The 27,389-nt window shown below is 44.9% G+C and overlaps 1 protein-coding gene across 6 annotated transcripts in view; it reads left to right on the top strand.

Annotated features, from left to right (window-relative positions):
• The first annotated feature begins 461 nt into the window (after positions 1 to 461).
• CEP63 (centrosomal protein 63) overlaps positions 462 to 27,389 on the top strand; it is a 63,206-nt gene continuing 36,278 nt past the window's right edge. Inside the window, exons 1-8 of one of the 6 annotated variants that reach the window (XM_073576527.1) lie at positions 462 to 606; positions 1,139 to 1,235; positions 2,533 to 2,589; positions 12,453 to 12,630; positions 13,409 to 13,504; positions 17,322 to 17,438; positions 20,480 to 20,593; positions 23,815 to 24,027. In XM_073576527.1, coding sequence (XP_073432628.1) covers positions 2,540 to 2,589; positions 12,453 to 12,630; positions 13,409 to 13,504; positions 17,322 to 17,438; positions 20,480 to 20,593; positions 23,815 to 24,027 — 768 coding nt within the window. In that variant the 5' untranslated portion in view covers positions 462 to 606; positions 1,139 to 1,235; positions 2,533 to 2,539. Of the gene's footprint in view, positions 607 to 701; positions 874 to 1,138; positions 1,236 to 1,786; positions 2,374 to 2,532; positions 2,590 to 12,452; positions 12,631 to 13,408; positions 13,505 to 17,321; positions 17,439 to 20,479; positions 20,594 to 23,814; positions 24,028 to 27,389 lie in introns of those variants that run through there. The other 5 variants (XM_073576528.1, XM_073576529.1, XM_073576530.1 and 2 more) reach the window with 5 other exon arrangements.

Genomic DNA, 27,389 nt, shown 5'->3' with positions numbered 1-27,389 from the left:
TAAAGAAGTCATGGCTCTTGGTAGGAGAGGACGGAAAACAAAGCGCAACCATGAATAATAAAAAAAAAACAACACAAAAAACGGTTTGTCATGAAAGGGTTAAATCGTTTTTCCCCCCCGGTTCTTGACGTTCCCTGGTGTCCAGTGATAACTATGGAGCAGGTAGACACCCGAGTATGGGCCACTTCAACACCAGGGAGCGCGCTATGGGATTTGCAAAGCGTAGTGCTCTCATGAACGCGCAGCCAGTATCAATCAACCACAGTAGTGACCTGATAGGCTGCCTAAAATCACGTGATGCCCTTTAGTACTACTCCCACTTATCAGGCTCCTCCCATCCTCAGCGCGCCGCCGCGCCACCTTCCCAGTCTCTCCACTAGAGCGTCATCTCCTCTATCTGATGAGTCTCCAGTATTCTCGCCATTTTTTCTGTCACAACGCCATCGGAGATTACCAGCATTGGTCTTCAATAAAATGGCTGCGTAAGCGGACATAGAGTGGATTGGTAGCTGGTTTATGCTTAAAGCAGCTCCCGTATTTTGAACAGTAATGTTATTACCGTGAGTTTGCTGGAGGTAGAAGTGTGACTTCAGGGGCGGGTGTCAGGTATGTGCAGTGTGCATTGTGCTGTACTAGGTCTAGGCACATTTATTATAGGCAGTATATAGATAACGCAGAGCAAGTGGCAGCTGAAACACTGGAAAATAGGCTGTAGGACTACTGCTCCCAGCGTTCCTAGGGCTGGACATGGGTATTACCAGGGTCAGGGGTCCCAGAGCATAATATTACTGCACCCCCTCTGTAGTCCCTGCTGTCGCTGTTTGTAGTGGTGTTGTACTCCGCCACCATGTCACCGCCGACATCACATTGAAGGTAGAAGCAGCGCAGCGTGCCGCCATGGGCCCTTATTAACCCTGCAGAGTTCACGCTTTCGTTTTTTTCTCTCTGTCTTCCAAGATCAATAATTGTTCTATTTTTCTGCCCCGTAGTCGTATTGGGGCTTGTGGTGTTTTTATGTTTCGGATTAGTTGTGGCTTTGATTGACGCTGATGGCTTGTTGTGGTTTTTTTTTTTTTTTTGCATACTGGTCTGTAGTTTTCATTTCCACCGTTTTGATACTTTTTTGTGTTTTTCAAAGGAGGAGCGGCATCTGAAAACTGCTGTAAGTGGAGATTGGTTCTTAAAATCATTGGAGCTGATTCATCAGAGAGTTTAACCCAGAAAAGGAGGGAACGGTGAGGAGACGTGACGTGGCTGTGCACACCTGGCTAATTCATCAATAATGGCGGCATTTCTTACTCCAGAAGAGTAACGGCGTATGCCTCAATGAATTTGGAGAGTCTCAGGCCGGGATCACACATGCGAGGAATACGGCCGAGTCTCGCATGGTAATACCCGGCACTGCTGTCAGCACTCAGGAGTGGAGCGTGCGGCTGCATAGCAGTACATGGAGCCGCACGCTCTGCTCCCGTGTGCTGACAGCAGTGCCAGGTATTACCATGCGAGACTCGGCCGTATTCCTCGCATGTGTGATCCCGGCCTTACTCCTGCACTCCACTTCTTAAAGGGGTTGTCTGGTTTCAGTCTGCAGTCACTGTGTGTGACTGCAAACTTGTGAATCCTCACGTCGCGCACTGGGCAGATTCTCCGGCGGCAGTCACGTAAATACAAGTATGCTCTATACATACTCCCGGCCACACTCCAATCAGATGTGTCAGGACACCCTCAATACAGTTTTATTGAGTGAGGCCGCACGCGTCGGCATGTATGCATGAGCTGTAATGCTGCCAGCACCAGAGAATCCTGACGGCACGCACGTATGTGAAGATTCACAAGTCTGCAGTCACATAGATTAATAAATTGGTTCTCTTAGACCTGATGAAACCTCTATACTTACACTAAAATTCTTTACCGGAATGGTTTTATAATGCTGATATTAAAGTTAGAATTTTGTGAGTCCATTTGAAGCTGTTTATTTTTATTACTAGGTGGTAAAACTTTCAAAAAAGAATATCAAGCCATTCTGATGTAAATTTTCCAAGAAAATACCCCAGCCTCATCAGGTGTAATTGATCTGTAATAATGTTTGCAGTTTTTATGGTGAAGTCTGCTGACATGTCCCCTTTAAGTATCTTTTTGATAAATAACCCCCATACACATGAGATAACTTTGTCCAATTTCACTTTTGCCAGCCCATCATCTGATGTGTGTGGGGCCGACAGTGGCTTTCTCCTATCCCCATTGAAAGCGCCAACGCTTGGGTGTATGGAGAAGTCAAGAAAGATGGCTGTCTGCAGTGTATGGGAAACTAAGACCGTGCCACATACTGTTACATGGTGACCATGCGGACATGACAGTACAGATATTGCAAGAGTGAGGAGCCAATACTACTGAAACGTCACATTGCACAACTCCGGGCCGAATAGCATCACACAGAAGTTGTCACCCACCCTTCCAGAGTATTTAGGGGTTAAAGGTGCTCCCATACTAGTGACTTTTGTACTGCGCTCACATTTTTTTTGCTTACTGCAGGCTTCCAATGCGCAGGATGGAGGCCTTGCTACAAGGAATGCAGGACAAGAAGATGGGGTGAGTGTCCCACAATCCCGGAGGTTTGTTTTTTTTTTTTTTTTTTTTTTTTTAAAGGGATTGTACCAAATATATCATTTATCCCCTCCGCCATGTGGTCTCACTGGAAAGGTGACATGGCCTAAATGTGACACCATGCACAAAAAGATGTGCCAAAATTGTGATGCAGATTTCGGCAGGATGTAAGCCCAGCTAATAGGTGGATGCACGCACCATATGTCAGAAAGGAAGAACCACTGTAATAAACCTGGCGCTTCTTAAAGGGATCCTGTCAGCAGTTTTGGCCAATATAAGATCCAGCTATCACCTTTCAGGGCTTATACACAACATTCTATAATGCTGTAGATAAGCCCCCAACCTGACCTGCAAGAGAAGAAAAATAAGTTTTATTATACTTATTGGGGGGAGCGGTCCGGTCCGAGGGGCGTCGCTGGACTTGGTCCGGCATCTCCCATCTTCTTATGATCTCCGCCCTCCTGCTTGCTTCTGGATGACACGTCGCTTCATCATCCACGCAGGCTCTTTGGTATCATGCTCCTGCGCAGGCATACTTCTCTGCGCTGATGAGAGCAGAGCAAAGCACTGCAGCGCGCAGGCGCTGGGCCTCTCTGACCTTTTCTGGCGCCTGCGCACTGCAGTACTTTGCCCTCAACAGGACAGAGAAGTATGCCTGCGCAGGAGCATGATGCCGGGGAGCGTGTGTGTGGATGATGCTGGGTCACGTCATCCACAAGAAGCAAGCAGGAGGGCAGCAATCATAAGAAGATGGGAGGCGCCCGGACGAAGACCAGCGATACCCATTGGACCGGACAGCCCCGCAGGTGAGTAAAATAAAACTTATCTTTCAGGTCTTTGAGGTCGGGTTGGGGGCTTATATGCGGCATTAGAATGCTGTATATAAGCCCTGAAAGGTGATAGTTGGATCTTATATTGAGATATATATATATACCATGTGTCCATTCAAAACTCACGGAGATATGTCCGTTTTTCTCCAGTATCACAGATGAAAAGGGCCAGTACAAGTCTATAGGTCCGTGAAAAATACGAACAGCGCACTTATGGCATCAGTGTGCTGTCTGTATTTCACTTTGCAAAGGACAGGAGGAAACTGGCATTTATATATTGTGAGAATCATGTGGGAATAGTGGATGAGGGCAGGTATATCTCGCCCAGATTCCTTTCCTATGTGGCCTAGTCTGGTCAGTATCGCACCTGCTTACTAATGGATAATGGGAGGTGGATATAAAAGGATGCCAGGTGGTTATGTGAGTGTCTCAGCCTGGGAACACAGAGAGCCTGTCTGTGTGAGAGACACACGTGAGTGAAAGCAGTGCCCACTGCAACTGTGGTTTGGCTGGACGGGAGAAGCCCGCCAGTTGATAGTTAGGTTGTCCATTGTTTAGTTAGTGCCAGACAGGCAAGGATTTGTTTTATGTTTTATTTCCTTTTGCATTGCTTTCACTATTAATAAACCTGACCCAGGGTCAGTTACACCCGAATCCCAGCTCTGCGCCTGAGTTTCATGCGGAACGCACGTGACCTTTGACCCCAGCAAAGGCGATCCCAGAGTGTTTTATCACAATATTTATCTGTGAAAATCGCTGGCGGAGGAAAAAAAACAGACACACGGATCCTCCACTGACGGCCCCCTGGTCGCGTGCATCGACGGCACAACGATACCATTTTTTTCATGTAAGTTTTTAAACACCACCTTGTGTTTGAGGCCAAAGACTGCTGCAAACATTCGAGAGTGATGATTAAAGAGCAGAACCAGTGGCATTTGTCAGGGTACGTGCACACTCTGCGAAATGCTCTGCGGATTTGGCCGCGCGGATTTTGTAAAATCTGCAGGTCAAAAGACCTGCGGGTGTACCTGCGGATTAGCCTGCGGTTTATCACCTCTACAATGGAGATGGTAAACCGCAGCGGAATCCGCAGAAAGAATTGACATGTCAATTCTGCAGTTTAGAAACCGCAGCAAATCTGCGCGGAATAATCCGCACCGTCTGCACTGCGGTTTTTGATATCCAGGATATTATGGTACTGTACACCGCAGCAGAAACTGTTGCGGATCCACAGCGGCCAAATCCGCTGCGGATCTGCAGCATAATCCGCAGCGTGTGCACACACCCTCAAAGTCTGCAGCGCATTGCAGCAAAAAGCAAGTGGAAAAGATGTAACTAATGTTATACACTAATTGCAAGTATGAACATTTTTAGCATTCTCTTTCTCTAATGGTAATAGCGCTCAATCATGTAATATGCAGATCTTGATTTCACCCCTGTCACTTGTGGATTTCCGTATATACAGTACTGAAAAATACTGCAGCTATGTGAGGCTTGTTACTACAGGACGCACCCCAGGTTTATATATCACTGATTGTAATGGGCTTCTGTGCAATAGGGAGTAAATACATCTATGGTCAGTATTGCCCTGCAGCATGTGTGTTATACACAGAAGAAGATCAGTTGTACTTCCAATATTATCAATATCGTATTTTTCAGATTATAAGACGCACCCCAAATTTTGAGGCGAAAAATAGGAAAGCATTTTTTTTTAATAAAATGGTGGTGCTGCTTATAATCCATGCGTATTATTGTTTACCGGGGGGTGGTGGCTGCGGTGAAGCGGGGTCCCAGGGTTGCTGCTGGAGGAGGCAGGAGTGGGGTGATGCCGCAGGCTGGGATGAGGGGGTGTTCCAATGTGCAGTGTGCCGCTGCGAGTGCCCGGCGATGCTGCTGGGGTGTCCAGTGCTGCGGGGGGCTCTGCCGACATTTTGTGAAAGGCTAGAGCCTTCGGGACTCCGGGAAAATGGCCGCCGGGGGGGCGGCGCATTCGCAGACGGTGCAGCTCTGATGTTTGGTGGTATTGCTACTTGCAACTGCTTTTCCAGGTTTCTGTCTGTCTGGAACACAGTCAACTTTTTGTGATTTATAATTTTTTTTTAAAGAACTGTTCTGAACACAAATGTATATTGCACTGCCGGTCTCCTCACAGAGAGGCATTAACCACTGCTCATGTAACATTCATAGTACTCAAGTTTGAAGTATACATTACCTATGAGGCACTGGGAATGCTGTATGCACATCACGTAGGAGACACCCAGACTGCTGTATGCACATCACGTAGGAGGCACATATATACTCCATTCCCTGTTTCTCCTAAGTTCTCTATATACACCAGTCCCTATCACATAGGAGACACTGGGGCTGGTGAATATACATAATAAAGTATAGACATGCTGCTGTATTAATTACATAGGATACAATGGGACTGCTGCATTCATTTTCGGGACAGGAGATTAGGACACGAGCTCCGCCCACATAGAACATCCTGACCCTGTCACTGGCTAGCGTCAGAACATGTTCAAATGCTGTGTGTGCATACCCATGGGCCAGGGAGGAATTATAGGGTCAGGAAAACGTGGTCGGCGGCCCAAGCACTACTGGGGCCAGAAGAAATGAATTTGCGGGCTGTAAAAAAAAAAGTGTTTACAGTCCAATGATCTCAAGTCATGATAATGCAGTATTGAAAAAATATAAAATAGGTAAGCAGGTAACACTGTTCATTAAAATATCATGGGTGTAATCATTTGGATTCCTAGACTCATAGAAAATGTATCATATGTGAAGGAGGACTTCATGCATATCGCCACAGGAGGTGGCTTCCTGAGGGGTATATTTTTCATGTAGTTTGTGCTCTATGGATATACAGGTGGTGCTCACTACAATTGGATTTTAATATACACATATAGTTAGTAAATTGCGCACATGCACAAGTGCTGCCGCATGCGGGCCCACGTCGGACTCTGCTCTGCCACACGCGGGCCCACGTCGGACTCTGCTCTGCCGCACGCGGGCCCACGTCGGACTCTGCTCTGCCGCACGCGGGCCCACGTCGGACTCTGCTCTGCCGCACGCGGGCCCACGTCGGACTCTGCTCTGCCGCACGCGGGCCCACGTCGGACTCTGCTCTGCCGCACGCGGGCCCACGTCGGACTCTGCTCTGCCGCACGCGGGCCCACGTCGGACTCTGCTCTGCCGCACGCGGGCCCACGTCGGACTCTGCTCTGCCGCACGCGGGCCCACGTCGGACTCTGCTCTGCCGCACGCGGGCCCACGTCGGACTCTGCTCTGCCGCACGCGGGCCCACGTCGGACTCTGCTCTGCCGCACGCGGGCCCACGTCGGACTCTGCTCTGCCGCACGCCGGCCCACGGGCTTTGTTCTGCCGCACGCGGACCTACTGACTGTTCTCTGCTTCTCGCGGGCTCGCATGTGGTAGAGCAGAGTTGTTCAGATAGTCCTGCAGCATCTGTGCAGCTTTAGGCTGGTTTCACATTAGCGCTTTTTAAGCGCACGCACGGCCGGGGGTAGCTCCGCCCCCGAGCCGGCTCTCTGCCCGGCGTGCCCGCCCCTTGCTTGTAGCGCCGCCTCCTAGCGCACAGCGGCCCCTGCGATCGGCGCACCCTATCTTTAGCATAGGGTGCGCAGATCGTGCGCAGGCCGTGCGCTAGTTGCGCTTTGACCTGCGCTGCGCACTTTTGACGGTGCGCCGTGCGCGCCAAAATCAAACTTTTCGGATTTTGGCGCGCATGGCGCACCGTCAAAAGTGCGCAGCGCAGGTCAAAGCGCAACTAGCGCACGGCCTGCGCACGATCTGCGCACCCTATGCTAAAGATAGGGTGCGCCGATCGCAGGGGCCGCTGTGCGCTAGGAGGCGGCGCTACAAGCAAGGGTGGGCACGCCGGGCAGAGAGCCGGCTCGGGGGCGGAGCTACCCCCGGCCGTGCGTGCGCTTAAAAAGCGCTAATGTGAAACCAGCCTTAGTGATGTGCAGTTCCAGTTAGCTTTTCTCTGTCCTATCATAGTGATCAGTGTCAGGCAGGGAGATAAAGATCTGTGCATCTGCATATTTTTTCCAGTGACTGAGAGGACGCACACACTTTTTTGCAAGATTTTTTTTTTTTTCATGATGAAAAGGGCATCTTATGAGATTGTTCCCAAATATACAGTGCCTTGCGAAAGTATTCGGCCCCCTGGAACTTTTCAACCTTTTCCCACATATCATGCTTCAAACCTAAAGATACCAAATGTAAATTTTTGGTGAAGGATCAACAAGTGGGACACAATTGTGAAGTTGAACGAAATTTATTGGTTATTTTACATTTTTGTGGAAATGGAAAAACTGAAAAGTGGGTCGTGCAATATTATTCAGCCCCTGTACTTTCAGTGCAGCAGACTCACTCCAGAAGTCCATTGTGGATCTCTGAATGATCCAATGTTGTCCTAAATGACTAATGATGATAAATATAATCCACCTGTGTGTAATCAAGTCTCCGTATAAATGCACCTGCTCTGTGATAGTCTCAGGGCTCTGTCTGAAGCACAGAGAGCATCATGAAGACCAAGGAACACAACAGGCAGGTCCGTGATACTGTTGTGGAGAAGTTTAAAGCCAGATTTGGATACAAAATCATTTACAAAACTTTAAACATCCCAAGGAGCACTGTGCAAGCGATCATATTGAAATGGAAGGAGTATCATACCACTGCAAATCTACTAAGACCCGGCAGTCCCGCTAAACTTTCATCTCAAACAACGAGAAGACTGATCAGAGATGCAGCCAAGAGGCCTATGATCACTATGTATGAACTGCAGAGATCTACAGCTGAGGTGGGACAGTCTGTCCATAGGACAACAATCAGTCGTATACTAAACAAATCTGGCCTTTATGGAAGAGTGGCAAGAAGAAAGCCATTTCTCAAAGATATCCACAAAAAGTGTCATTTAAAGTTTGCAACAAGCTACCTGGGAGACACACCAAACATGTGGAAGAAGGTGCTCTGGTTAGATGAAACCAAAATCGAACTTTTTGGCAACAATGCCAAACGATATGTTTGGCGTAAAGGCAACACAGCTCATCACCCTGAACACACCATCCCCACTGTCAAACATGGTGGTGGCAGCATCATGGTTTGGGCCTGCTTTTCTTCAGCAGGGACAGGAAAGATGGTTAAAATTGATGTGAAGATGGATGGAGCCAAATACATGACCATTCTTGAAGAAAACCTGTTGGAGTCTGCAAAAGACCTGAGACTGGGACGGAGATTTGTCTTCCAACAAGACAATGATCCCAAACATAAAGCAAAATCTACAATTGAATGGTTCACAAATAAACGTATCCAGGTGTTAGAATGGCCAAGTCAAAGTCCAGACCTTAATCCATTCGAGAATCTGTGGAAAGAGCTGAAAACTGCTGTTCACAAACGATCTCCATCAAACCTCACTGAGCTCGAGCTGTTTACCAAGGAAGAATGGGCAAGAATTTCAGTGTCTCAATGTACAATACTGATAGAGACATACCCAAAGTGACTTGCATCTGTAATCGCAGCAAAAAGTGGTGCAACAAAGTATTAACCCCTTAGTGACAGAGCCAAATTTTAAAAATCTGACCAGTGTCACTTTATGTGGTAATAACTCTGGAACGCTTCAACAAATTCCAATGATTTTGAGATTGTTTTTTCGTGACACATTATAATTAATGATAATGGTAAATTTAGGTTGATCTGTTTTGTGTTTATAAAAAAAATCAGAAATTTAACAAAAATGTAAAAAATAGCAATTTTCAAACTTTGAATGATTATCCCTTTAATTCAGACAGTCATACCATAGCAAAAAATTAAATAATTCCCACATGTCTGCTCTACATCAGCACCATTTGTAAAATTGTGTTTTATTTTGTTAGCATTTTAGGAGGTTTAACCCCTTAACGACCGCCGATAGCCTTTTAATGGCGGTAGTTAAGGGTACTAAAACCACAGCGCCGTTAATTCATGGCGCTGTGATTTAAGTGAATAGCGCCCCCCAGTGTCTGATTTTCTCCGGGGTCTCGGCTGCCAGGGGTAGCCGAGACCCCAGAGAACATGAATCGGTCGGTTTTTACCGACCCCGCTTTTGCGATCGCCGTTATTAACCCTATAACGGCGACCACAAAAAAAAAAAAGCCGCGATTTTACATTTAATTTCTCTCTCCTCTGATGTAATCGTCCCCGATTTTCCCCTCCGTCCCCTCCCGGTGGTCCCACGTCCCGCTGGCGTCCTCCGATGGGCGCCGCCATCTTGAAAATGGCTGGCGCATGCGCAGTGCGCCCGCCGGCTCCGGCTGGCAGATTCCATTCGTTATTTTGATCACTATGATAAACGATCATAGTGATCAAAATAAAAAAAATAGTACATACCCCCCCCCCGTTTATCAGCCCCTTATATAGGCAAATATAATGAAATAAAGAAAATGTTTTTTTTTTTTTCAGTTTTCCATTAGGGTTAGGGTTGGGCTAGGGTTAGGACTCGGGTTAGAATTAGGGTTAGGGCGAACTACGATTAGGGTTAGGATTGGGGTTGGGATTAGGGTTAGGGGTGTGTTAGGGTTGGAGAAAGAATTGAGGGGTTTCCACTATTTACCAACTTTGGGGGTCTAAAAATTGGGGTCTAAAAAATCACTTTTGTTGAAATAAAAAAGACTTTATTTTCACGGCTCTGCGTTTATAAACTTTTGTGAAGCGCTTGGGGGTTCAAAGTGCTCACCACACATCTAGATAAGTTCCTTAGGGGGTCTAATTTCCAATATGGGGTCACTTGTGGGGGGTTTCCACTGTTTAGGCCCATCAGGGGCTCTGCAAACGCAACATGATGCCCGCAGACCATTCCATCAAAGTCTGCATTCCAAAATGGCACTCCTTCCCTTCCGAGCTCTCCCATGCGCCCAAACAGTGGTTCCCCCCCACATATGGGGTATTGGCGTACTCAGGACAAATCGCACAACAACTGTGCAGGTATGATTTCTCCAGTTACCCTTGTAAAAATAAAAATTTTGGGGCGAAAAGATCATTTTTGTGGAAAAAAAATAGATTTTATTTTCACGGCTCTACGTTATAAACTTCTGTGAAGCACTTGAAGGTTCAAAGTGCTCTCCACACATCTAGATAAGTTCCTTAATGGGTCTAGTTTCCAAAATGGGGTCACTTGTTGAAGGTTTCCACTGTTTAGGCACATTAAGGGCTCTCCGAACGCAACAAGCATCCGATCTCAATTCCAGCCAATTCTGCGTTGAAAAAGTCAAACGGCGCTGCATCCCTTGCGAGCTCTGCCGTGTGCTGAAAAAGTGGTTTACCCCCACATATGGGGTATCGGCGTATTCAGGAGAAATTGTACAACAAATTTTGTGGTTGATTTTCTCTCTTAACACTTGTGAAAATAAAAAAAAAAATTGGTTCTGAAGTAAATTTTTTGCAAAAAAAGTTAAATGTTAATTTTTTCCTTCCACATTGCTTTAGTTCCTGTGAAGCACTTAAAGGGTTAATAAACTTCTTGAATGTGGTTTTGAGCACCTTGAGGGGTCTAGTGTTTAGAATGGTGCCACTTTTGGGTATTTTCTGTCATGTACACCCTTCAAAATGACTTTAAATGTGATGTGGTCCCTAAAAAAGAAATGGTGTTGTAAAAATGAGAAATCGCTGGTCAACTTTTAACCCTTAACTTCCTAACAAAAAAAAATTTTGCTTCCAAAATTGTGCTGATGTAAAGTAGACATGTGGGAAATGTTATTTATTAAGAAATTAATGTGACACATCTCTCTGATTTAAGGGCATAAAAATTTAAAGTTTTAAAATTGCAAAATTTTCTAAATTTTTGCCATATTAACGTTTTTTTCATAAATAAACACAGGACTTATCAAAGAAATTTTACCACTAACATGAAGTACAATATGTCACGAAAAAACAGTCGTAGAATCAGCGGGATCCATTAAAGCGTTCCAGAGTTATAACCTCATAAAGGGACAGTGGTCAGAATTGTAAAAATTGGCCCGGTCATTAAGCTGCAAACTGGCTCTGTCGCTAAGGGGTTAAAAATGTAGCAGCAATTTTTCATTTTTTCAAGGAAATTTACAAAATTTTTTTTTTTTTTAGGGACCTATCCAGGTTTGAAGTGACTTTAGGGGTCCTATATATTGGGAAACCCCCCCCCCCCCCCCCAAAGTTATATCATTTTAAAAACAACACTCGTGACATACTGAAAACTGCTATCAGACGGTTTATTAACCCTTCAGGTGCTTTTCAGGAATTAATACAAAGTGGCATGATAGGAATGAAAAAGTTGATTTTCACCACCTAATTGTCACTGACTTTTGAACATGTTACTATAGCCGGCGGAATCTAAGGCCGCTCTTTGCTAGTGAATTGCCATGGAAAACATCAGGACCACACAATCATGATCTCAGGGTGAACGTTGGGATAAAGAGGGAGAAGCCACACTCTTTTAAATATTTATATGAAGTAGTCGGTATTGGCAGCAGCATCTAAGGGGTTAAACAGATCTGGACGGTGACAACACTGATCGTGGCTGATGCAGCAAGTTGTCAGCTATAGTGTACAGCCAACATCTACTGGATTGTTACTTGTATGGGGATGCTAGTCTCTTATATCTCAGGTCAGTTAGAAGACGTATTGACGGTCATTAAGGGGTTAAGTTAAAGGGGCCGAATAATATTGCACGCCCCACTTTTCAGTTTTTGAATTTTCACAAAATTTTAAAATAACCAATAAATTTCGTTCAATTTCACAATTGTGTCCCACTTCTTGTTGAGTCTTCACCAAAAATTTACATTTGGTATCTTTATGTTTGAAGCATGATATGTGGGAAAAGGTTGAGAAGTTCTAGGGGGCCGAATACTTTCGCAAGGCACTGTAAATAAAATCCTGTAATGGCAGAGCATGTTGGGTCATTGCTCTTGGCACAGAAGCCTCAGATGACTTCCATGTTTTGTCGTGGCAGTAAGGTATTCTCCTTATTTCTCTTCTTTTCAGAACAGTTTTTAGTTCCTGTGAAGCTGAATTGCAAGAACTCATGAGGCAGATCGATATAATGTTGGAGCACAAGAAGTCGGAGTGGGAAGCCCACACAGAGACGCTGAACACTCTCCTGCAGCTCCGAGACCAGGAGCTCAGCTCTGCTAGAACACGGGAAGATAGACTCAGCCAAGAGGTACCATCCCCTGCCGCGTCCAGACGACGTGCTGGGTGTAGCCTCTCACCATGCGCCATCTGTACAGGCACATGAGATACTGCTGTGTACTGACGGATCGGGGTTACTGCCATTGGATGCTGTCTGCCCTGTCATGATAACTATTCATGTCTATTATTAAAGGGCGGAACACTCGTATATTTACTAACTATTCTGGAGTGGGCTGTTCCTCTATTATTTCTTTTGAACATTTAAGAATATATTGCCAACTGGGTGTCACAGACTGGCAGCATTGCTTGGGACAGTACAGTGGAAAGCTCTAAAGCTGGTCCAAAATTATTTAACGAAAAATACAAGTATTTACTAGAATAAACTTGTCGGGAGACCAGACAGATCCCACACTTTTTCTGTGAATTTCATAATTCTGATTGTTTGCTCTCCTGGTATTTTGGTGCTTCCCCTTATCTGGGCCCAGCCCCACCCATATTTTATATTGGAAGGTAACACATGTACAGGGATTCTCTATTGGAGTGGATGCAGACAGTTTTATAGATAAGTAAAGTAATTACTATGAAATGCTGCGTGCTTTGTAGGACTCTGATCGCAGCAGCGGCACAATCGGTGGTAATGCTTTGTTGTTCACCCAGACGTTCTGCGGAGAGATTTGGCTTCGGCCTTTTCTCTTTAAAGTCACACCATGTGCTATGATTGTGGAGAATCACTGTGCAGTTCTTAGTGTAGGTTTAGGACTTAGAACGAGGTGTTTTTTTAATGCATATTTTAATTAACACATTTGCAGATTAGGTCTCTGAGAAAGCAGCTGTCAGAGCAAGAGGAAACCCATCGCAGCAAGACCGTGGACTATGAGTCCCAGCTGACACGCTTCCGGGAAGAGGTTTGTTCTAACCTTTATTATTCCCATAATGCTACTCCACACTCAAACCCCCCCATACACAGTACATAGTTGTCATTCAGCCGACAGCGGTTTCTCCCAACTCCCTCATACACATTAGATAGTTGTCGTATACCCCCAGCTGTCTCTCCTAACTCCCCCATACACACTAGATAGTTGTCGTATACCCCCAGCTCTCCTAACTACCCCATACACACAAGATAGTTGTCGTATACCCCCAGCTGTCTCTAACTACCCCATACACACAAGATAGTTGTCGTATACCCCCCAGCTCTCCTAACTACCCCATACACACAAGATAGTTGTCGTATACCCCCCAGCTCTCCTAACTCCCCCATACACACTAGATAGTTGTCGTATACCCCCCAGCTCTCCTAACTACTCCATACACACTAGATAGTTGTCGTATACCTCCAACTGTTTCTCCTAACTACTCCATACACATTAGATAGTTGTCGTTTACCCCCAGCTATCTCTCCTAACTACTCCATACACATTAGATAGTTGTCGTTTACCCCCAGCTCTCTTTCTAACTACTCCATACACACTAGATAGTTGTCGTTTACCCCCAGCTGTCTCTCCTAACTACTCCATACACATTAGATAGTTGTCGTTTACCCCCAGCTGTCTCTCCTAACTACTCCATACACGTTAGGTAGTTGTCGTTTACCCCCAGCTGTCTCTCCTAACTACTCCATACACACTAGATAGTTGTCGTTTACCCCCAGCTGTCTCTCCTAACTACTCCATACACACTAGATAGTTGTCGTTTACCCCCAGCTGTCTCTCCTAACTCCCCCATAGACATTATAGTTGTCGTTCAGCCGACAGCTGTCTATCCCAATTCCTCCATAAACAGGAATGCTCTGCTTGGACCAGCGCAGATTCAGAAGCCCCATACACATTTAGACTGTCTTGCGATGTTGTCGTGTTCGACTGATGTTAGTTGAGGGGGAACCCATCAAATCAGATAATATTATTAACCTACCAGTAGGTTCATCTGCAGGTTAATAGCATTAGGATGGTGCTACAAACCACATACATATGTTAAGAGCCTATACATACATACATACATACATACATACATACATACATACATACATACATACATACATAGTCAGCATTTTCTGTGTAAAGTCAGCGCTGTGCATCAGGAGCAGGTGAAGTCTCCAATATGCAAAATTGGGGAGGGGGGATGTAATGGTGCTCTGGGACACGCCAAGAGTGCAAAAGTTAAAGGGGTTTTCCAAAGGCCAAAGAAATTTTCGTCTAAATCCCTGTTTATTTTCGTATTCATATTTTATTATCCCTATTTATTTCCGTTTTCTAAACAATTTTCTAATATACTTGCATTAAAAATTCCCTACCATTCCCTAACTACACTATCTAACTGCTATTGTATTACTCTCCCTACTTCCTGCCTGATGGCACTTTGAGAATCCCAGTGCATGCTGGCATCCTCAAACAATGCGCCATCATGGAGCAGATGCTGCGGTCACTGCTGCACCTGCCCCCTCCCGGAGACGAAGCGTCATCAGTGGGCTAGTCCAGCAGGAGCCAGCAGATGACAGAACATGTAACAACCCTGCTGGCATCACTGCATGGCCTCCCATCCCCCCCACACACTAACTTACTTTCTGCTTCAAGCCATGCTGTGAATTCTGTCTGTTGCCAGTCCTGTGCTCCGTGCTTCTGCTCTCCTGTATGCTTCCAAGCTATGTGTGTATAGGGGGGCGGCGCCAGAACTCTCTGGTTCTTATGCAGTCAAGGTGCACCTGTGTAATATGTCCCTGACCAATCACCTAGAGCCCTTGACTATTTAGTTCTGCCACTCCCACTATGCCTGTGCAATGTCTAAACTCAGCTCCTTGCTGCTGAGCTAGCCAGGCCCTGTCCTATGTCTTGCCTTCTCTGACGGCTCTTATTGCGTATTCCTGTGTCTTGGTACCTTGCCTAGTACTTCTCTGTCCACCTGCCAGGAGGCAGAATATCCTGGTCCTTGTGTCTTTGTCCCTGTGTCTCTGTCTGAACTCAGTCTTACCTCTGTCAGTCTCCTTGTCTTTGGCTTCCTTCTCTGCTGTGTCTTTCCTTGTGTCCTCCCTGTCTGAGGCTTTGCACCCTTGCAGCTCGGCTCCCTAGCCGCTCTGCCTGCTCGGCTCCCTAGCCGCTCTGCCTGCTCGGCTCCCTAGCCGCTCTGCCTGCTCGGCTCCCAGTGAAGACCGAGGTAGCTGTCGTAGTCACGCCCCTTCCAGGGTAGTCTGGTCTGTGGCACAGTGGGGCCACAACCCCCCCGGCTCGCGCCATTCAGCCAAGGCATGAGCGTGACAGAACAACTCTGAGAGCTGCCATTGTCACTGAGCACACAGGAAAAAGCTGACAGGCAGAGGAGCAGTGTGGTAAACACTGAGGGAAAGTGCCGATGTCACTGAATACTTAGGAATCAGCTTAGAGGCAGTAGAGCAGTGTGGTAAACAGTGAAGGGAAGTGCCGAAGTCACTGAGCACACAGGAAAAAGCTGACCGGCAGAGGAGCAGTGTGGTAAACTCTGAGGGAAAGTGCCGATGTCACTGAATACTTAGGAATCAGCTTAGAGGCAGTGGAGCAGTGTGGTAAACAGTGAAGGGAAGTGACGAAGTCACTGAGCACACAGGAATCAGCTGACAGGCAGAGGAGCAGTGTGGTAAACACTGAAGGGAAGTGCCGATGTCACTGAGCACACAGGAATCAGCTGATAGGACAGAATTGTGCCGACAACATCTGACAGAGCTCGTGCACTGTGTGACTGAGGTTACCTGTCGCTGCACTGACATACAGAGCATCGGCTCCAGCCAGGAGCGCTCACGCTGTTTACGCTGCCTCCGCACTTAGAAAACCGTATTCAGGGTGTGTGGAGCTGAATTCAGATCTGCTTCAGAAACAACATACGGGACATGTTCCAGAAGAATCCAGAGCCAGTGGCTCCATCATTCGAGCAGAGCTCTATAAGCTCGGAGCTATTGCATCGTACATATTGCGGTAAAAACTATGATCCCAGCACGTGGGGCAATTTTCTCCATGTGGGACTTGCGAACAGTATTGGGGTAATTCAGATGCCTAATTTGTGTTGGAGTTTTTTTTTTTTTTTTCTGGATGTTCCTTTTTATAATCCATATGCCCTGACATCCACATCTCTTCTCCTACAATATAGTTGGGGCTTTTCCATGAGGCTGGACTCACACTGGTGACCTTTGGGGTAACAATTGTAGCGTCTTCTCTTTTGGGGACAAGCATTGTGCAGCATTCCTCAACAGAAACGTACAATGGGTCCAGCATTGTTATAAATGGAAGCCATGATGCTAATGTGAACACGGCCCATAACCAATTCTTTGCAGGTCTGGGCACCCTGCTTCTTGGGGGCTACATGCGTCCCACGATACTAGTTTATGCGGCCTCTTTCTGTCATAGACATGCTTGTTTTTGTCTGGTAGCTGCTCACATGAATCTTATGGCTCAAACAATAGAGGAATGTTGTATAACGAACTGAGACACCTTTTCATCAAGGTGTGGAAGACTTTGGGTTAGTGCACTAGTAATTTGTGGGGTTCCTGTGTCAATAAATCTTTAAAGAGAATTTGTCAGCAAGTTTTTGCCACCTAATCTGAGAGCCGCATTTTGAAGAGACAGAGACCCTGATTCCAGTGTTGTGCCACTTACCAGACTGCTTTATAACTGCTGCTCTCAGTGCAGTAACAATACGTTTTTGGGAAGTTTATATGTTACTGACCAAAAATGTCTTTTTTTTTTTTTTTCTCTTCTGCAGTTAAACAAATTGAAAAAAACTTATGAAAAAGTCCAGAGAAGGCACCAGAGGTTGGAGATGAAAAGCAACGGTGGGGAAGACCGCTCAGAGGTCAGTCGGTTGACCCGCAGGCTTGAGGTAAAGATTTATCAATAGTAGCCAGTTTCACACACTTTTAGATGCAATGTTTTTATTGTTTTTTTTAGCCCAACTTTAAGGCTATGTACACACGTTGCAGAAATGCTGTGGAAATTTCCTCAACATTTCCGTACTCCCGCCACTGGTAAAAACACATGCGAATTCGCATGTATTTTTCCCGCGGAAAACAAGCGTTTTGCAATAGTTTTTCACTTGCGGAATGCTTGCGCATTCCAAGCGATTAGCATCGCTTGGAATGTGATAGGTAGGATGTTAAAATAATAAAAAAAAAAAAATATTGTTATTCTCACCTTCCGACGGCCCCCGATCTGCTCTGCGACGCTCCCAGCATCTTCCGGTCCCAGTAATGCTTTGCGCGAAGAACCTGAGATGACGTCACGCTCGCGAGAGCACGATGTCATCGTGGTCATTCGCACAAAGCCTTACTGGGACCGTAAGATGCCGGGAGCGTGGTGAGAGGCGGGAAGGACTCCGGGGCCACCGGATGGTGAGTATATCACTATTTTTTATTTTTATTCTATTTTTTACAGGATTATGGTACCCAGGGCCTGGAGATCAGTCTCCTCTCCTCCTGACCCTGGGTACCATCCACACATGATCCGCTCACTTTGCGCATGGTGGGCATAGCCTCATGCAGAAAGTAAGCGGATCAATGCAATCCTATGGGTGCGGAATTGCCGCAATTCCGCACAAAGAATGGGCATGCTGCGGATTTTTCCGCTATGCAATTACGCAGTGGAAAAATCCGCAGCATTAGCACAACATTGCGGAATCCCATAGGATTGCATGGGATGCGTTTTTTTGCGTTTTCGTGGCGATTCCGCAGCGGAAAAACGTGCAAAAACGCAACGTGCACACAGCCTAAAAGGTTTAGGAAAAATATAAGACAGACTTTTGCTCAAAAAATTGAAATGGCATTTGTTGAAAAATGCAATATTGGAAAGTACCGTAACCCCTTGGTGACTTATGACTTACTATGTCCGTCATAAGTCGTCTTCCTGTCTTAGCCAACCCGCATCTTTCCCGGCAGATGATGGCTGAAATATACTGAAACATTACAAAAATATTTACACACATGTTGTAATATAACAAGATTAGTAAAAAGCGAAGGGGGTAAAAGTCCCCTTACTAACAAATATGGTGAAAAGTAAAAAAAAAAAAAAAAGTTTTAAAAAATAAAAGTTCAAATAACCCCCTCTTTCACCATAATAAAAATAAATTACTCATAATTGGTATCGCTGCGTTCATAAAAGGCCACTCTATCTAAATTTAAAGTAAATTAGTCAGATCAGTAAACTGCGTAACGGGAGAAACAGTCATTTCAGCATAATCGTAGTTTTTCAGCCACCGCAACCACAGAAAAAAATGTAATGAGAGTCGATCAAAACATCGACTGTACCGCAAAATGATGATATAATAAAAAAATAAATAAAAAAAGCAACCCCACACACAACACTATGTCCCGAAAATTGAACGGCTCTCAGAAGTGGCGTCACAAGCGGGGTTTTTTTTTTCTGCTATTTTGCCACACTTGGAATTTTTTCCTGCTTTCCATTACGTCCTGTGATAAAATAAATGGTGTGATTCAAAAGTACAACCCATAAAAAATCAGCCCTCGTGGTGCTCAGTCAGCAGAAAAATAAAATTCTAGCTCTTGGACTAAGGGGAGGAAAAAACTAAAGCGCAAAAAATGAAAAGTCGCTCAGTCATTTAAGGGGTTAAGGATATTTTGTTCCATTCTGATGTGTTCAGTGGCAAGACATTTGGACTTTGGTATGAGTTGTGGAAATCAGAATACATGGAGAGTTTGTATGCCACGTAAGTCAACGGCACAACACTATTGATGCGTGACATTGTGGGGTAGATTTAGGAAGGCTGCCGCTTTGCCCTGGCCGTATCCAGCTGCACAACATAGAACAGAGCTTTGGTAATTGTTACTGGAATTGGCCTAACGTGTGGATTTTTTATATTATTGTTTCTTTAAAAGGGCTGCTCATTGCTAGGAAATTAATGACTTATCCATTGAATAGGCCATTAAAGGCGTATTCTCAAATTGTCATCTCTGCAGTTTCCTAGCTGGGCGGGCTGTCATCATTGAGTGACAGTTCTGTTTAGTAGCACAGCTGTAGTATTAGAACTATAAAGTTCAGCACAAGTTCTAGTGTAGTATATTCAGCTATCAGTGGCGACATGTTACGAACGTAGGCCATGAGGAAGAACGCTGAAGGGGCACCCCCTTCTATCTACATGTTTTTTGTTTTTTATCTTTTTGATTAAACTTGGAAAAATATTTTATTTAACAAAAAGCTGGAATCATACTTCCTTTTTCTCCATTGAACACTACGCTTGTCAGAGCATCATTCCTTGCGTCTTGGACATATTGAGGTGAGCCGGCTTTCTATTTTTTATATACCTACATCAGGAGTAAACTCCTCTCTGGAATGTAGCTACTGCACACTGTAAGCCAGGATCTGGGGAGGCACAAGTGACTGAGCTCCATGGCAACCAGCTGTACACTATGTAAGATCAAAGCTCTCATTGCAGTTGGCTTTTTTCTATCTGAAGTCATTCTTCTGCAAATACGCTTGTTTTCAATATGTTTTAACTAAGTAGAGCAATATGTTAACTTGAGAATACCCTTTTAATATCACATTGGTCAGCTGTTACCAGCATGGCTGCTGCTAGGTGTATGCAGTGAATGTTGTGGAACATCTCTGGACACTGGTTTGTTTAGTCTCCCAGCTTTAAATGAATAGAAGCTGGACTGCGTTACCTGGATCGGCCACTGAACAGCGCGTGGCGCTGTGGTGTTTTGCTCTGCACACTGCTTACATCCAGCCGCTGATAAACAGATAACAGCAGTCAATGGGAGGACCAGGTGTCTGACCCCAGCCACCAATCTGATGTTCATTAAGGACAGATCATCAATATTATAGTAGTGGAAAACCCATTTACATGTTCCCATCAGACATGTTTTGCTGGAATACTCTATAATTTATCCTACTTTCTGACTCTTACAGGAATTTCGACAAAGGTCTCTGGATTGGGAGAAGCAGCGTCTTCTGTATCAGCAGCAGGTGGCGGCATTGGACGCTCAGCGTAGGACCTTGGCGGAACAAAATGAAAAATATCAGGTACATGGAAGAGGCGTGAAGGATCTCGGTGTATAATCCTACCCTTAGCTGTCATACACGCACACAGCTCTTATATCGCCTCGCTGCACTGGTGCAGGGTAAACTCAAGAATTACACATAGACCTCCAGTCTGTTTGGCATTCCAGAAATGGAAAAAAAAAACAGCATCACACAAAGATCCCATGACACAATCTTGACTTTTAAATATTTTGTGAATAAGACAGAACTGTTTTATGGGACCTCTTGTGATGCAAGTTCTTTTTTTTTTTTTTTTTAAATTTCTTGCAGGGCTGTGGAGTCGGTAAGCCAAACCTGCGACTCCGACTCCTCAATTTCCCTTACACCGACTCCGACTCCAACTCTGACTCCGACTCCCACACATATTGCTTATATTTAAGTGAAAAATTTATTGTAGTACAATGTGAACCTCAGACATTTAATCATTTTTATGATCCAATAATCAAGATATTTAGATAGAACAGAATATATATTGGTGTACTACCTGGTTTTCATTCTTTTTGGTACAGATACGATATGGATAGACAGATATGGATAAATGGATAGATAGAGCAGATTTCTAATCTGCTTTTGCTATTGAAAACATTATCTATGAGCTCAAAAACCTTTCAGGTGATGCAGTTTTTTAAAAAGATGATCAGCTTTTGCAGCTGAAAAACGTATCCTCAAAAAACGCAGGAAAAACGCTGTGTGTGAATGTAGCCTTAGATCAGGAATATAACAGCCATTTATAGGACATTTCATAACTTTCCCAAACTCCTATGAAAAAATATTCAGCACATCCTGCATTGAATTACTGTACCCAATTTATTATATATTTTAGGAGTCGGAGTCGGTCCATTTTATACCGACTCCGACTCCGACTCCACCAAAATGAGCACCGACTCCGACTCCGACTCCACAGCCCTGATTTCTTGACTACACTGTGTTCCAAATTATTATGCAAATGATATTTTTCTCTGATTTTCCTAAATAGTCGGTACAAATGACAGTCAGTCTAATAAAAGTCATCACCCGTTAGAGTATACATCAAATTTTATTGAAGAAATCTCCCAATAATAACAGTATAATCTCCAAAATGAATAAAAACTCAAATTGCACTGTTCCAAATTATTATGCACAGTAGAATTTCTAAACATTTGATATGTTTTAAAGAACTGAAAATGTTCATTTGTGGAATTTGCAGCATTAGGAGGTCACATTCACTGAACAAAAAGGATATTTTGGAGTTAAATAGCTTAACAGGCCAAGTTACATGTTAACATAGGAACCCTTCTTTGATATCACCTTCACAATTCTTGCATCCGTTAAACTTGTGAGTTTTTGGAGAGTTTCTGCTTGTATTTCTTTGCATGAAGTCAGAATAGCCTCCCAGAGCTGCTGTTTTGATGTGAACTGCCTCCCACCATCATAGATCTTTTGCTTGATGATACTCCAAAGGTTCTCTATAGGGCTGAGGTCAGGGGAAGATGGTGGCCACACCATGACTTTATCTCCTTTTATGCCCATAGCAGTCAATGACTCAGAGGTATTCTTTGCAGCATGAGATGGTGCACTGTCATGCATGAAGATGATTTTGCTCCTGAAGGCACATTTCTGCTTTTTATACCATGGAAGACAGTTGTCAGTCAGAAACTCGATATACTTTGCAGAGGTCATTTTCACACCTTCAGGAACCTTAAAGGGCCCTACCAGCTGTTTCCCCATGATTCCAGCCCAAAACATGACTCCTCCACCTCCTTGCTGAAGTCGCAGCCTTGTTGTGATATAGTGGCCATCCACCAACCATCCACTACTCCATCCATCTGGACCATCCAGGGTTCCTTGACACTCATCAGTAAAAAAGACTGTTTGAAAAATATGTCTAGGCCCACTGCAACCATTTCTGCTTGTGAACACTGTTTAGGGGTAACCGAATAGTAGGTTTATGCACCACAGCAAGCCTTTGAAGGATCCTACACCTTGAGGCTCGAGGGACTTTAGAGGCACCAGCAGCTTTAAATATCTGTTTGCTGGTTTGTAATGGCTTTTTAGCAGCTGCACTCTCAATCCGATGAACTTGCCTGGCAGAAACCTTCCTCATTCTGCCTTTATCAGCACAAACATGTCTGTGCTCAGAATCAACCACAAATCTCTTAACAGTACAATGATCACGTTTAAGTTTTTGGGGAAATATCTAATGTTTTCATCTCTTGACCAAGGCATTGCACTATTTGATGCTTTTCAGCAGCAGAGAGATCCTTTTTATTTCCTAAATTCCTTGAAACCTGTGCCCTGCTTAATAATGTGGAACATCATTCTTAAGTAGCTTTCCTTTAATTCAGCTCACCTGGTAAACTAATTATCACAGGCGTTTGAGATTGATTTCAGTAATCCAAAGAGCCCTGATACACAATAGCATCTATGAGTTTATTTGATAAACAAAAAAATTACATCTTTATGACACTTAAACCCAATTTGCATAATAATTTGGAACACAGTGTAGACTTTTATTCTTGCAACTTCTGATTTAAAAAGGAGTTGAGCTCCGCTTCCATGACCATTATGAAATTGCTGAATGAAGAACCATATTGTCAGGTCGCATCGAGCATGTGTATTAAAACTGGTTTATCAGCTTGTTTTCATTGAAAATAATACATAATTAAATAGATATTAGGCCTGATGATGCGGGTGTAATTACTCTGCAAATCCGTGTCAGAATGACGCTTTCATCTTGATATTAGGATTCTGTGTGAGTCCAGCTATAGAATGAAATGTCTCATGAATCCAAATGTATTCAGTCTCCACACATCCAGCCTTACTGACAACTGCTGCTTGTAATGAGCAGTGTGAGATCTCAGCAGGGAGGAGGGACACTGAGGAGCTGCAAATCAGCACAGGTGGGAGGAGATTGAGTTAAATTTTCATGTAGGATTATATCGCTTTTATTGAGATGAAGATATTTTTGCTTTGTACTGTAATATTGCCAGATTGTTTTATATTTTGTTGCTAATTAATCCTTTATCATTTTTGGTGCTTTTTATTTTCATTATCGACATATTTGTATACAGGCAAGATCAGGATATTATGTTCTTTCTTGTGAAAACCTATGAGATGCCTGGTGTTGCTTTACCACCCTTAGCCGTGCTTCTCCTTTCCCCTAAATTTAGAAAATATGTACAATTCAATTTTGAATCTTCTTTCTCATTTGTGTAACTCCTAAGGAGGAGTCCCAGACCCGAAAACATATGCTAGAGAAGACCAGTCTGGCCGGCCGTTCTGAGCTCCAGCACCTCAGCGGCCACCTGGTACGTGCTAATGACAGTCTTTATGCCAAAGAAGAAGAACTCGAAAGTGTAAGATTACAGCTGGACTCTGCTAACACAGGACGAGAGAGAGCCGAGCTGGAACTTGAGCAAGTGCGGCAAACAGTAAAGGTGACACTTGTGTGTTGTAAAAATGTGCCGTCCTTCATCAATCACTGCTGCAAACTACTGACACCTGCTAGATGCTCTCTGTCACACAAGCTGGTATTTGGACGTCAGCACAGCGCTGTCTGCACACAGGATAGAAAGTGGAAGTCAGCGAATTATCATTTTCTGCTGGTGATAGAGGTTTCTTTTCTCTGATGTTTATTGCATCATGACTTAAAGGGAATCTGTCACCAAGTTTTGGCTACCTAATCTGAGCAGCATGATGTAGGGACAGAGTGCTTGATTCCAGTGATCTTCACTTGCTGGGCTGCTTGCTGTACTTTTGATAACCACTTTTATCAGCAGGAGACTCTGACTAGAGGACTAGTAAACCTGCTGCCAGTGTAGTTCAACCACGCCCTCACCACTGATTGGCAGCTTTCTGCCAATGCACAGTATACACAGAAAGCTGCCAATCAGTGGACGGAGGTATACAGAGCTCAACATTCAGAGAACTGCTGGTTCTGCAGGAGAAAAAGCAGTTTGTCATCAAAATTGCAGCACACAGTAAAATAAGTGACACATTGCTGCAATCAGAGTCTCTGCCCCTCCATGAATCTTCTCTCAAGTGGAGTAGAAAAAAAACCTGGTGACCGATTCCCTTTAATTGAAAAGTGTTTTTAAGTATAGGATATGTCAAAAATGTCTGTAAGGTTAGGTCCAAAATTGACCAATTTTTTTCTATTTTGCAATAAACCAATCAAACAAGTACAATTTTTAAATAGCTCAAAAATATAAATGATTCCAAATTCAGCACAAAATGCCTCTTTTACTGACTTCTGCACTCAGAATTATTTAGCCCCTAAAGGGACAAGCATCTTTAGTTACTAATAGAGCACCTTTGGCTGTTAAAGACTCCTTTATACATGATGCTCATGGGGAATGGCCTCCAGTTCACGAATTGTCTTGATTTTGTCTGCTACTGCAGTCTTTTTCAAGTCTAAGGCCTCTTTCACACATCAGGTTTTCGCCGTCAGGCGCGATCCGGCGCTTTTGACAGAAACCGGATCCGGCGAAATGCAATGCCGGATCCGGTTTCCCCCCCATTGACTTGCATTTGCGCCGGATGGCCATGCGTTTCATCCGGTTATCGCCGGATCCGGCAATGTGTCGCAATGTGTCGCGATCCGGCGTCTGGAAAAAACGTCTACTGTAACGTTTTTTGTCTCCGGCGAAAAAGCCGGACACGCCGGATCCGGCACGTCCGGCTTTTTCACACAATGAAAGCCTATGAGCGCCGCAATGCGCCGGATCCGGCGAAAGCCTGATCCGGCGGCCGGATCCGTTTTTTTGGTCTGAGCATGCTCAGTAGCTCTGCCCACAAGACATATATAAAAGCAAGACAGTGGGACCCACAGCCACACCCAACATGCCACCCAAGACAGCAACCAGGCGCAGGAGAAGGCAGGAGACCACTGCAGCACCATCAGCACCACCACCACCCCAAATGGAGCAGCAAATAGAACATGCTGAGGAGGGGAGGCCAGCAGCAGATGAGAGACGGTAATTATCAAATAACCCATTCCTCCAAACTAGGGCTATTGAATATCAAGATATTCATTGGCCCTTTGTTTCTCTTTATTCAACAGCCGCCCAATAGATGCAGCAGCAGCAATGGCAGCAGCTGCAACACCACCCACAGGCATGGAGTATGGCCACCAGGAAGACAGCACATCATCTTCTGGGAGCCCTCCCTCGCATCGTCAGCGTTTGACGGTAAGTTTTTATTTCCAAAATCCATCTTCTCTGTAATATATGTCTATTCATGGCCTTTTATTTCAAAACAGGAATCACAAGATGAAGAGGAGCTCCCAGAAGAAGAAGGAAGGGGTGGACAGACACCTGGAGTGGGCTCACAATTGGTAAGTTTTTTGCATCAAACGCAGAAACACAACATCACACTACACACAACACATAGAAAACAATGTTCTACAGACCACACACAGCAAACAAATGCCTACATCCAAAGACATAACTTTTTTTGTTTTCTTCTCTAGTCTTCCCAATCTGGTGCTTGGCCAAGAGGTGCTCGCAGTGCCTCCCAGGGTCGTCGGCGACAGCAACGCGGCGGTCACCAGCGTGTAAGTATAAATATTTTTGCTTTGTTTTTTTGCACTTTTTATTTCATTTCTTTTGTGGAGGCTAATTATGTTATTTTTGTCTTTTTCTTTAACAGCCTTCACAGCGTGCTCCCGACTCTGACGGTGAGGATGGAGGGATTGATGTGGACCACCTCATCGATCTCGTCAGAGAAAGGGAGCCGCTATGGAATATGGCTGACCGCCGCCACGCTGACCTGATCGTTACCCGACGACTCTGGGAGGAAATCTGTTCGCTCCTTGTGGGCCGCTGGGAGGACCTCGATGTTCGGGCCCAGATTACAGAGCGTAAGTATATACAGTACCGGTTGCTTGATGTAAACCAGTGTTTCCCGAACTCCAGTCCTCGTGGTCCCCACGGATCATGTGTTCAGGATTTCTATTTACTATGGAAATCCTGAAAACATGACCCCTGGGGACCATGAGGACTGGAGTTTGGGAAACACTGATGTTGTATACTAACCACTCCTTTCTCGTTTCAGGGAACAGAATTGTGAATCGGTGGCGGTCTGTGAGGGATCGTTTCAAGAAGGAGTTCAATAAAGAGATGCGGGCCCCGAGTGGATCTGGAGGACGCAGGAGCAAGTACAAGTACGCAGAAGCCCTGTTGTTCCTCCGGGAAACAATGGTCACCAGAAGGTAAATATTACACACCACCTGTGAAAAAAAATGTTAGATGTAAATTTTTTTTTCAGCCAGGGCCATACCATGTCAGTATTTTAATTGTTTTTTTTTCTCTTTATTCCACAGCACGGTGAGCAGCACTCGGGAGCCTGCACGATTGGACCCTTCTGAGGCGATCCCTGAGGAGACCGGCACCGAGGGACACTTCGACCGCCCCGGTACATCTGCACCTTCCCAGCCTTCCCACACATTCGACCCATCTGTCCCATCCACCAGCACAGGAGCATCGTGGCCGCCTACATTACATGAAGCTGCTGGTGAGGAGATCGCTTTCCCTTTACCCCACCCTTCTGCCCCTGCCACCTCTAGTACACCTGCGGGTACTGGGCGGCAGCGGCAGAGGGGTCAGGAAAAGACTTATGCGCCAGAGTTCTTGCATCTGAATGCATCTTTCCAGAACTGTCTAAAAGTCTTGTCAGAGCAAATCTCCGCAGGCTATCAGCAGATCAACTCCAGCATTCTGGAGGTGAAGACACTTCTGCAAACCATGCATTCAGAAGCAAGATCTTCGCCAAACCACACCTTTTTCAGGTCTGTTGTGGA

This window comes from Dendrobates tinctorius, unplaced genomic scaffold (assembly GCF_039654945.1).
Source record: "Dendrobates tinctorius isolate UK_male_01 unplaced genomic scaffold, ASM3965494v1 ptg000049l, whole genome shotgun sequence".
Taxonomy (NCBI): domain Eukaryota; kingdom Metazoa; phylum Chordata; class Amphibia; order Anura; family Dendrobatidae; genus Dendrobates; species Dendrobates tinctorius.
The sequence above is the reverse complement of the archived record's forward strand: the minus strand, read 5'-3'. Positions and strand labels throughout refer to the sequence as shown.